Raw genomic sequence first — 12163 nt, 5'->3', positions numbered from 1 at the left:
CAAGTGATTAATCTGGATAAGCACTCACAGCGAGTCAAAATGTTTGTTGTTTGAATATCATATAAAAATGTTGCATTTCTTTATCCTATTTAACGAGTCATCTTAAATCTCTCAAAGCTTCAAGATGCTGAAATAGGAAATTGTTATCGTCATCATTGCATTTCCTCTGAATTCACAGATAGTTTGTAGATGTGCAGCTTTGAAATAAATTGTGGAGAGTGGAGCTCGTCAGTGTTCTCACCCTTTCCCCCCTGGCCTGCAAGCCACCTCACACCTTTTGCTTTTTATCTGCACTTTAATTTCACGAAAACATACTGAAAAAAAACTCATTTGTACTTTTGTAGTTCACATATTTAACCAAGGCACTTGCACGTATCGCTATGAAGGGAGAAAAAGAAACCATAAAGAATGGTGAAATAGGCATATAAATTAGACACAGTACTATAAATCTGTTATTTTGTCTCGCAAAGGCTTTGAAATTTGAAATATTTTGTTTGAACGCTGATTGTTTATCCTTCATTTGTCTGTTTAATTGAGTAAATGGTGAGATTTCCGCAGCGTTTTGAATGCAGCACAATGCCCTCCTTCAACCGCCGGCCAATGAGAATCTAGGATGCTGGGCGCGTGCGTGTTCCTCGTGCGCGGGGGTCGAAGAGAAGACGCGTGAGCGAGGCGACTAGCTTAGACTCCGCTCAGCTAGAGGTGAGATTGCTAATACAGTTGTTAAACACAGGCGTTCCTTTAAACACGCATTTTCGGCCGTGTTAGGTCACGAGGTGGTCACGCGTGGAGTTGTCTCGCTAATGTGACGTGCTGGCGGTGTGCTGCCCGAAAGATAATTTGTTCTCACACTTTTATTAACCCGTGAGCCAGCGTTAGCTAATATTAGCTTGTCAATGCAGCTAGCATTAGGCTACTAGCCGTAATTTACTGCTATTTACGGGCGGGTTTTCTCTACATAATGGCGTTGTTGCCTCCCTAATTCGTTGGCGGACATCATCATCATCATCATCATCATCACCATTGCCGTGCGCGAGTAGTTGATAAAAGGATATTGGACCCTTAAAGTGGTTACCTTTTGCACTTGTTGTGTTAACGTTAGCTAAAACATTGTTCACGGCACATTGGTTGGGTTCTTGCTTGCTAGCTGGCTAGCCCCGTTAGCTGCTGTCAGATTTGTGGCACCGCCCATACTGGTGTTATTAGCATTTGGTTTGTTAGTATTCTGCCGTAATCGCGTAGACTCGTTTGATAATGATTTGATCATTGGTCTCGCATAGCTGTCACAGTTCGTCATAATCATTTTGTCCATCGTGAAAGGAAGAGGTGCTAACTTTGGTTGTCATGTCCTAGCCCAGCTGCCGTTAGCATGTCAATGCGTCATCGGCCGGCTCTTGCTCAACACCGGTGATGCTGTTGATCAGTTGCCGTTAGCTCAGCCGGTCTCTGTCGCTGTAATCTGAAGTATCTTAGTCTCAGTGTCTGTGGAAAGTGAAATAATTTTGAGCCCTGACTGTTTTTGTGCAAATGTTATATTGTCAAGCGTCCCGCATGTAGAAGAAAGCGCTCGCTATCAAACAACGAATGACCCCACGTCACCTTTTGTATTTGCTTCTAACTTACAATTGAACTGTTTCCATTAGAGGAAGAAGCTGCCACATAGTAATGGACGCCATCAAAGGTAAAGATAAAGTTATTTAAGTGAACTTTTCCATACTCAATTGTATATCAAGTTTTCTGTTTTGACTGTTTAGTATAAGCTGATATTTGTGAAATGCTTTATGACCTAGAAAAAGTTTTATCAACATATGCAAGTTTAGACAAGATCACTATGTAAATAATTTAAACGTAAAGTAACGTTATATGTTTGCGTGCTATTGTAATGGGTTGTGTAATATTGGTTAGTGTATAGTAAGCGTAATTTAAAGCATTTAAGCATTATGAATTAACTCTTGTCAATAAAAAAATTGTTATGATAATTAACCTGCAACTATGATCTTCATTGGCAGGTAAAGGGGAACAAGGGATGCAAAATCCAGGTGGGCAGGTTGACAAACCAGTCGGCCCCCACTTCTTGGAAAGGTCAGTGCAGATGTTTCATGCTATGTTTGTGTAATTTAAGATCAAATGTCCAAATTCAAAGGGTTTCGCAACGTAATATGCTAGTGTTCACAGCTGGTCTTCTATTTAGGATGGCAACAGTGCAAAATGGTAACCGATTATGCGTCTAATCTTAATACGTCAAACCGTATAAGTATTTTTAAGAAACTTAGAATTGATCATAACATTGGTTATGAAACATCTCTATGCATGATCTTTGGACGCTTACACGTAGGACACTGAGCGGTTACATCAACTAGTTTTAGTCACAATTGTCAGTTACATTTGAAGGTGATTCCCGCAAACAAGTAAAAACATGTCAGTTACAGTAACTTCCTCATGATTTGAACATGGTGCTGTGTTACCCACGGTGGTATTGTGGTGAGGTGTAATCAGAATTGTATCTTCAGTGTTATCCAACAATAAATACAACATTGAAAACGCTAAAATAATATGATTGCCAAACCTTAAAGTATGGCTGTCGCCATAGTTAATGTATTGACTTATCGCATGGTATACATTTTAGTCGATTGCGCTGCCTCTGTCCCTTTTTGTCTGCTTTCTTTGTCGAAAGCGGAGGTGGCGCTCAGCAAGTGTCTATATACCCAGACACACACACACACACACACACACACACACACACAGGGTGGACACTGATAGGCAAAGAGAAGACATGAACCCACTGTGTTATGAGGGGTCCTTTTTTTGTAAAAATCTACAACCAGTTATGATAAACAATGGACTTTGTTTCAAAGCCGCAATCTTCAGCTCCGGCATGGGAACGTTTTGGCTTTAAGCCGAATGAGAGAGGAGAGCAAATTCACGTTTAACTTAGGTGTATTTGTTTTATTTATTTAGGATCTATTTTTTTCACATTCTAAATGTCTAAATATTCTGAAGAATAAAACATTATTTTTTCTTTGAAATAGCATAGTTGCGTTATGCTATTATATTGTCATTAGGTTATCAGTGGCATAAAATGGTCTGAAAATTACAATAATATTTATCGTAATTAATTTTGGTGTAATACATTGCGCAGTAAAATACTTATGGTGACAGCCCTACCGTAACCATCTTTAGATCCTCTGGTGGTTACTTGACCCCTAGCTAGAGAACCGTACTAAAGATTATGTAAGAATTGGTTCCGGATTACGTCTAAAACGTACATCCTTTACTGTGTGATTTCAATCCACGTCAATTGTCATGTTTCTCTTCTCTCATAGCATGCTTCCCAAAGTAGTAAAGAGAAGAGTGCACGCCTTGAAAAGGCTACAGGTGCAGTGTGCCAACATAGAGGCTAAGTTCTACGAGGAGGTCCATGAGCTGGAGAGAAAGTATGCTGCCCTCTACCAGCCACTGTTTGATAAGGTACACTTAATAAAGCTTTTATAAAATACTACTTTGCCTGACTGTAACACCAGATATCTTGCATTTTCTGTTCAGGTTTTTTGGATGTTCCAACAGCGCAAAAGCTAAAATAGAGTAACAATGCCTATTTTTTGTTAGGAGGCTAAATATGTAATAATCAAACTGTCTCCTGCACTAATGGGTGGTTACGTCAGCAAGAATGTATCCTGGTGCTAAATTAAAAACTGCAATAACAAGTAGTCATCTGTACTTTTATCAGTCATGACTATTTCCATAGCTAGTTACAAGAACTCTTTCAAGCTGTGTGTGATGCTAATATCCTCAAATGCTTCTCTAAAGTGATTTACTTCTCCATAATGCTTTTGTGTCACAGAGAAGAGATTTTGTCACAGGAACAGTGGAACCCACAGAGGAGGAGTGTGAGTGGCACAGTGAGCGGGAGGAAGAGGAGGAGCTTGCTGTAAGTACAGAGTTGATTTTGTTTGTCTTGTAATCCTGGTCACTTATAAAAAATCGTACTGCTTCTGGCTTTCCACACAAAATATACCAACACCGGTTGTGTGAATCTCATAAATTATTCTTGAAGGCTGCTGAAATTGTCGAAAAAGGAAACAGGATTGTGAAAAATGTGGTATGAATGTAAATGAGAATCCCGATGGCTAACTAACTCTGGCTGAATTGCAAAAGATCTCTCTCAATCCCCCTGTTCCAATGAAGGGAAACACTCAACTCATCCTAAGAAACGCAAAACTGCAGTCAAACCGGACAGTCATTTCCATGTTTTCGTCCCTCCAATTTGGGCTGTAGAGGTCAATTTCATTTCGAGTTGTATTGCAAAGTCTCGAATCTAACTTGCCTCAAGCTTTAGAAATCCCGTTTCAAAAGTTTCATTAGTTAAGTTGTTTATATTGGTGTACATTGCATTTTGATAAGTGCTCTGCCCTCTTCCTGTAGGAGGAAGTAAAGGAAAAAGCGGCTATTGAGGATGCAAAGAAAGAGGAAGCCGTGCCAAGGGAGGATCCAAAAGGGATCCCGGAGTTTTGGCTCACCATATTCAGGAGTGTTGACATGCTCAGTGACATGCTGCAGGTACGTTTAATTGATTTACACCCACGTTAACCTATTTCTCCCCGTTTTCATAAGTCATCTGACTGTTTACCTACCACCAGGAACACGATGAGCCCATCCTAAAGCACCTGAAAGATATTCAAGTCAAGTTTTCTGAGCCAGGACAACCAATGGTCAGTTTCGTCACGTTGTAGCAATGACTTGATGTTATTTCTAGTTGATGTATTGGATGAAGTTCACTTTGTCTCTCCCTTGGTCTTCCATCTTAGAGTTTCACATTAAAGTTCCACTTTGAGTCCAATGGTTACTTCAACAATGCAGTCCTCACTAAAGTCTACAAAATGAAGTCGGAACCCGATGCCTGTGAGCCGTTCTCCTTTGAGGGGCCAGAGATCATTGACTGTGAAGGGTAAGCAATGGGGCACATGAACATATACACGATGTTGAGGCTGCTTTGTAAAATATTTCCATCACTCGCTACTTTTTATCTTGTTTGGGCCTTCATTTCCTGCTGCATCTCACGGAGTTGAACATCTCTCTAGCTGTCTCATAGACTGGCACAAAGGGAAGGATGTGACGGTGAAAACTATAAAGAAGAAGCAGAAGCATAAAGGCCGTGGCACTGTCCGCACCGTCACCAAGCAGGTCCCCAACGACTCTTTCTTCAACTTCTTTAACCCGGTCAAAGGTGAGCAACACACAGAAATGAATGCACACGAGACTTGGACATATTTCTCTTGACCGCTACTCGTTAAAGAAAGCTCTGTTAGCTGTGCACGCCGGTTCCTTGAACAGCCGCCGTAACCCACACAAATACAGTTGCTTGACAGTCAACATGGCCGTCTTTATCTGCAGCCGGTGTGGCGACATCTCGACGAATAGGTTTCGCCAACGTCACTGCATTGAGCTGAATCCAGCAGCAGGTGGCGGCAGACGCCCAAACCTGTGTGACTGTGCAGTCACTCTGCTGCGTGTGTGCGTGCGCGGTACATTTGACATATTCGACTGAACATGAAGCCGCCCTCAATGGAACTGGTTTTACCATTATTACCACATTTGAGAGCTGTGCGGTGCATAGATGTGTGTAAATAGTACATATTAGACTATAGATGATTTCTATCTACTATTTTAAGACTATCAAAGACATTTCCACCATTTCAGTATTGTTGGAAGAAGGGGCAGATGATGTCACCTTCACTCAGTTTATTGCCAGGGTGGTGGGGCGCAGCTGTTTGTTAAGTCACCTTCTGTGGAGGACGTGACCTCGCGGTGGGATGTCACTGGTGATAACCACGGTTGTTGCCTTTAATGAGCTTTCGGATGTTGATTGAGTCAGTGAAATCCGTCGAGCCACCCTGTGAAAGATGTGTAAAATGACTAACATGAGTGATCATTTTAAATGAATGTGCCTTTTGCATTTATCCAATTTTTCACCTTTCGCGGTGGCTTTAATTGCCCTCTATTTGCTTGTAGAGCCGTGCGTTCGGGTGCTTCTTATAATGATGTGTCCTTTGCCTTTCAGCTTCACAAGATGGAGAGATGGTAAGTCAATTTAGCTTGTTCTTCATCAAATCTCCCCCGCGTTGTGTCCTCTTCATTACCACGTGTGCATTGGATTTGTAACCGTTAGAGGGGTATCTCTGTTTTCTAGGATGAAGATTTTGAGTTCACCCTAGCTCAAGACTTTGAGATTGGGCATTTCTTCCGCGAGAGAATAGTTCCCAGAGCGGTGCTGTATTTCACAGGAGAGGCCCTGGAAGATGACGAGAGCGTGAGTTTGGCTCCTCAAACACACACGAACACCGAAAAAGCTTCAACACGAGATGTTTGCAAACTGGGAAAGTTTAACCTTAAAACAAGCTAAACCTTTTGTTTTTCTTTCACGCAGTTCGATGAGGAGGAGCTGGAGGAGGGAGATGAAGAGGTGTGCCAGCATAAACATCCCCGCTAAACCACATAATAATCCGAATGATATTAGCAGCAGCCCAGGTATATATTTTAAATCTTATTATAATTCTTTTCTTTATCTCAGGAGCAAGACGATGACGACGGAGAGTTGGGGCTCAAGGTCAGTCTATATTCCTTCTCTTTTTAATACTATTGTGTCGTTGATGGTGGTGCTAATTGCGAAGCTCTTTAAACCGAGAGTGTTTATTGTAAAATCCCCTGAAACAAGGCAGTGCTGTGGTCCGAGGAAGCGTGTGGTAATGCCTCTGGGGGGGGGGGGGGGGGGGGGTCCGTGTCTCGTGTAGCTCAAAAGGTGGCGCACAGAGAATTGCACCACGTCCTTTTATCAGACCGGTAAACTTTTGAAAAGCAGCAGAGGAACCGAAGATGAATTTGGTCCGAGCGGTTTAACAGGAATGTGACTGCAAACCTCATGTTGAATTATACCGCGGTGAGAACGCAGCAGCAACTTAATGCCATTATGCCGAGACGTTCAGCATTTTGACAAACCAGCATTGTAAAAAGGAAAGAAATCAAATGAAGACGGATACATTGAAACAGGGATGGCAGGGTGTTCATTCACTTACATTGCCTACACATTCTTATGTAATGACGTTCAGTGAAGCCATTTATTCAGTGGTTTAGTCGGGCCGAGAGGACCGTGCTCCATTATGAGATGTCCCGGTCTGATAAGCAAGTACGTGCATAATGTGGCCTGCAAGCAGCTTTAGCACGACGGACCAACAACGCTGCTTTGTCTGAATGGGCTTTTTCCATTCGTGGCGCCCAATGTCTGCTCAGCAGCTATTCCTTTTGCTCATTCACCAGATTCATCAATGTTTCACTATGTCGTTTGTGGCTGTGACCATTAAACTTGTGAATATTGTTGTCTCTCCCTCCCCTGGATTCCCCTCCATTACAGGCATAATCACTCATTCTCACCCAATGCAATTTCTAGGTAAGGGAGCAGTAGGGATGGAGTCCCTGTCTGGTCCGTTGGCTCTGGTCTGTCATTCTTCTCTCACTACGTCCTGGAGTCTTCCAGTAGTCCCAAGTGTTTTGGTCCCTGTACATAGTTACTAGACACTTGGTCTTTCAACCTGTAACCCCCCCCCTCCGCCCCCATCCCACAGGTTTTTAACATTATACCCTTTGCTGTAGCAAACGAGGTGCTTTCGTTCTCTAACGTCTCCCTTCTTCTTAGCATCATCTAGCTGCTAGTTAATGCCCAGTGGCGTAATTGGCTCTCTGCCGTCTTGTTTTCTAATCTGGTCTGTGTCTGTGTCTCCCTCCCACCCCCCCGACAGAAAGAGCAGCCCAAGCCGGCCGAATGCAAACAGCAGTAACCGTGGTGATCATGGGAGGTGGTGACCTGCAGTGTGATGAATCAGTTCTTAGCCAATCAGCAAGTCCTCCCACCCCTTGCAGGCCTCCCCCTTTTATGAACTCATGTGAACGCAATAGAAGACAAACCCAACTGTTTTTAACATGTGCATGACTTAGTTTTCTTTCGTCTTGTGCCCGTCTTGCCCCCCGTTTCATTAAATTACCATATCATCATAGTCTTTGGTATGGTGGTCAAGACCCTCAGAAAAAGAGATGGATCCCAGCCTAAGTTTTCATGGAAATAAATTGGTCACTCAGGGTTTTTTAATGCCTACAAGAGAAGTTTGAGTTTACCAGGAAACTGTTCAACAACTGAATATTTCACTGGCGTAATGTTTCTTTTGTTATGGTGTTTTATAAGAGACATTAAATATATCGTTTTGAATTTCATTTCCTCCTTTTTTCAAAATGTTCATTGTCATATGTGATTGGACTATTTATTATGGTGTCAGTGGTGCATTTCGGGGGGGGGGGGGGTCTCAAAGGCCCATCTGCAGTAATAGGCTCATTCTCATTGGCTCACATTTTATTTGGGCGTAGTAGGTAAATAAAACTTGAATATTGCCGAGTCATTTCATTTTTTTCCTTTTCAAACATTGAAGAATTGTTATGCAGTAATGCTGCTTATTTCAATTCATTTCTGCCCATGTCTATTGGGTTTACAAGCATTTACTGAACAACGTTGAATAACACCATGCCACAGGTGTGTGGTTACACCTCTATTGCTCTTCCCTGTTTGAGCCGTCACCCCCTGAAATGCTCCTTTGACTCCGTGTATTTGAGAATAATAGGATTGTTTTATGAAAACCAGACATTTGGAAAACGTTACATTTCCCTAAAAAATGACCCATTTAAGCAGCAGCAACGGTGCACGATGTTCAGAGCAAAAGAAAATTCAGTTGCCAAGCTGCCAAAATGAAAGAAAAACACAGCGTCGTCTTTTATTCAAGGGTTTGCCAGTTATTAACAAAGCGTAATCTTAATTCAGCATTTACAGTTAAAGAATATATAAATATTTCTGTTATTGTCCAATAAGTCTGTTGAATGTTTGTAGAAAACAGATGGAAGTGCTTTGCCAATGTATTTTATATACTCCTCATGGCTTTTGGCACTTTGGGGCAATTTTGCCTGGTCAGCGATTTGCAGTCCTAGCGGAAATAACAAACCCATGTCTCTTTTAAAAAAAATAATGATTGTAGATCTTGTCGGACAGATCTTTCAGAGCCACGCTTGACATCTTCAAATCTACCACACGGAAATGTGTGCTAGCAACGGCCTTAACGGGTTCTTATTCACAATTTGTTACTTGCGCAATATTTCATTTCAATTTGTACAGAGTTAGTTAAAATATTCTATTAAAGTTGTGCAACATGGAAATGGATTTTTGTGTCCTTCGTTTGTGTGTCAACATTTGTTCCTAGCAGGACTTTAGAGCTGCAACCACTTGTTGTAAATGAATCATCAGAAAACCGTCTTCAGGAATCAGGAAACATTTATTACTTGTTATTACTTGTATGTTTGACAAAATATGTCAAACATACAAGGAATTTGTCTTGGCGGATGGTGCATGACAGTAGACAGTGTAACAATAGACAACAATACAGCAGTGCACAAGTAATAAAATAAAGTAAGATTAAAGGCTAATGCAATGGGTTAGTAGAATAAGGCTATGGGTTAGTATAAAACAAGGGAATAAAGTTAAAGTTAAAAATTTAAAATATAAAAAAAAGTTAAAAGATATTAAGCATAAAGTGCACTAGCGAACAAGTAACAAAGTGACGACAAAGTGATAAATGACAGTTAAAGTGGCATGTGCAGTATGAGGGGGAGTGACCGGTGGAGTGTTATAGTCAGTCAGTGGGGGACCGGCTCTGTTGATGAGCCCGACTGCCGACGGGAAGAAACTGTTCGTGTGGCGGGAGGTCGTAGTCCTGATGGACCTCACCCTCCTGCCACATGGAAGGGGCACAAACAGTTTTTGTCCTGGGCTTCTTGGGAACAGGGATGATGGTGGAGGCCTTGAAGCAGGCTGGTACATGGCATGTCTCCAGGGAGGTGTTGAAGATGTCAGTGAACACCGGAGACAGCTGGTCAGCACAATGCTTCAGGGAGTGAGGGGAAACGGAGTCCGGACCGGCTGCCTTACGGGGATTTAGTCTTCTAAAGAGCCGGTTAACGTCTCTCTCCAGAATAGAGAGGGTCGTTGCTGGTGGGGGAGGGGAAGGTGATAATGATGAAGAGGCGTGAGCACCTGATGGGCTGGGGGAGGGAGGGGAGGGGGACTGCAGCAGGTTGGTGGAGCTGTGGGGGATGGGATCAGGACATTGTCTTTCAAATCTGCAGTAGAACTCATTCAGCTCGTCTGCCAGGCGGAGGTCATTCATGGAGTGGGGGGCTTTTGGCTTGTAGTTAGTGAGGTGTTTGAGGCCTCTCCAAACCAAAGCAGAGTCGCTTGATGAGAACTGTTGTTGGAGTTTCTCAGAGTACAGTCGTTTAGCGTCTCTCACCGCCTTGCTAAACCTGTATTTTGACTCTGTGTGTAAGTCTTTGTCCCCGCTCCTAAATGCCTGATCCTTCTGCAGGCGTAGAGTTCTGAGTTCCGCTGTGAACCAGGGTTTGTCGTTGTTGTAACTCACCCTGGTGCATGATGGTACACAGCTGTCCTCACAGAAGCCGATGTAGGAAGTTACAGCCTCTGTGAACTGTAGGATATTAGAAACAAATTGACGATCCGGTTCACAAAATTAATAAAAATGCATATAGTGTACACCAGAATACAGCCATAATTCTGAAACTGTGTAATCAATAAAGTAATGACAATATTGTAAAACCACTGTAATTCTGCAACTGTAATAGAATAATACCAATGCAGTTATGATTGTATTTGATGTAATGTAATCAACTGGAATGCATGCATGTAATACTTGCACAACAACTGATATTGACTAAGGATCATTCGAAATCCGAGTTACATTGAACTCACCAGAAGACCACTCCCAGAGGTGTGGACACTGACTTTCACACCTTTAAGCATTGTTATAAATACCTGTAGGAACCATTGTTCTCGAGTTCACTGGTGGAGGCAGCAGACGGGCACTAGGGATGGTCAAAGGACTGACCTGGGGCCTGTTGGTCGCTGAGACCAGCGGCTCCTCAGCTGAGATGTTCTTTTTACCACAACGCCATCTCTTTTATTAAATACGTTTGATTTTAACCTTTTGATCAGCGATGACCTCTGTCCGTCCGGCGTTTCTTCATTTTTGAACACAACAATTTGGTGACCCCGTCGTGATGGAGATCAATGGACGGACGGAAGAACAGCTGATCTGAACAAAGCCCAGCGATCGATTTTCTTCACTCACACGGCGCCATCGAAAAGGTAACCGGCAACCAGTTGTTTTAAAACCGAAATGCTGTATAGTTTATCATAGAACATTTAGGTGTGAGAGGACAAGATACGATGTTTTGAGGTAAACAGAATTTTAGAGAAAAAATAATAATAATAATTTTTCTCTTAGCTTGAACGGCCGTTGTGATAAAAAGCACATTGTATATAGTGTTTGTTTGGACGTCTCTGTGTGTGTTACCGACAAAGCTTGTTTGTGTAGCGTTAACGTTAAGCGAATGGGTGGCGTTAATTAACCGATCGGTCATAATAAGGAATGAGTGAAAACCTAGTATAGGCCTCAACTGGATGAGGGAAAACGTATCGCAACTTATAGATTGGATACGTAATGCACTGTGTATAACGTTCTAACAGAGTTAAAGACCCATGTGGCGCGTCGGGACCGTGATCGGGTTGCCGAGCAAAGGAGGGGGATGAGGTTCGCCGTTCAGTGCCGACTAGCGGTTGTCTCAATAAGCCTCTTTTAGACTATGTTAGAAATCACAATAAATTAAATAAAGTATGGACTAGACGACGCCTATATGGCTAGAAAGCGAGATTACATTTCGGAAGTGAGCCTACGGGACTCCGTCAAATTTGCAGAATAATTGTGTGCAGAAACAAGACATGCGTCATGGGGACTCGGTCAGCATTTAATAAAATTGGAAGACCCGGGGAGGACAAAATTAATGGTAAAATTACAATACATTAGAGATCAGGGAATAACCTTACGAACTTGTATATGTTGTATATTGTGTGTTGCATGTTTAGAAAAGAATGAAGCCGGATTAAGGATTTGATTGGGGCCTGGTCTTGGGGAAAACGGAGCACATGTTTTTGGAACATTACAAGATGGCGGGCGGAGATAAATAGAGAAAACAGTTAAAAGATGGCTGAAAAAGAAATTCT

At 42.3% G+C, this 12163-nt stretch overlaps 1 protein-coding gene across 2 annotated transcripts; it reads left to right on the top strand.

Moving 5' to 3' along the window:
* Nucleotides 1-608: 608 nt before the first annotated feature.
* Nucleotides 609-9246, top strand: LOC120812660 (nucleosome assembly protein 1-like 4). Of its 2 annotated transcripts, XM_040168805.2 has the most exons (15): nucleotides 609-702; nucleotides 1644-1681; nucleotides 2010-2082; nucleotides 3324-3468; nucleotides 3842-3928; nucleotides 4423-4557; nucleotides 4638-4709; nucleotides 4806-4945; nucleotides 5079-5224; nucleotides 6059-6078; nucleotides 6188-6307; nucleotides 6425-6460; nucleotides 6569-6604; nucleotides 7406-7441; nucleotides 7791-9246. In XM_040168805.2, exons 2-14 carry the CDS (start codon nucleotides 1666-1668, stop codon nucleotides 7409-7411), a joined length of 1032 nt encoding a protein of 343 aa, XP_040024739.2. In that variant the 5' UTR covers nucleotides 609-702; nucleotides 1644-1665; the 3' UTR covers nucleotides 7412-7441; nucleotides 7791-9246. The 2 variants fall into 2 exon arrangements, with proteins under 2 accessions (XP_040024739.2, XP_040024738.2); XM_040168804.2 differs by lacking the exon at nucleotides 7406-7441.
* Nucleotides 9247-12163: the final 2917 nt, after the last annotated feature.

This window comes from Gasterosteus aculeatus, chromosome Y, assembly GCF_964276395.1.
Source record: "Gasterosteus aculeatus chromosome Y, fGasAcu3.hap1.1, whole genome shotgun sequence".
Classification (NCBI taxonomy): domain Eukaryota; kingdom Metazoa; phylum Chordata; class Actinopteri; order Perciformes; family Gasterosteidae; genus Gasterosteus; species Gasterosteus aculeatus.
This window is presented reverse-complemented; position numbering and strand designations above follow the sequence as displayed.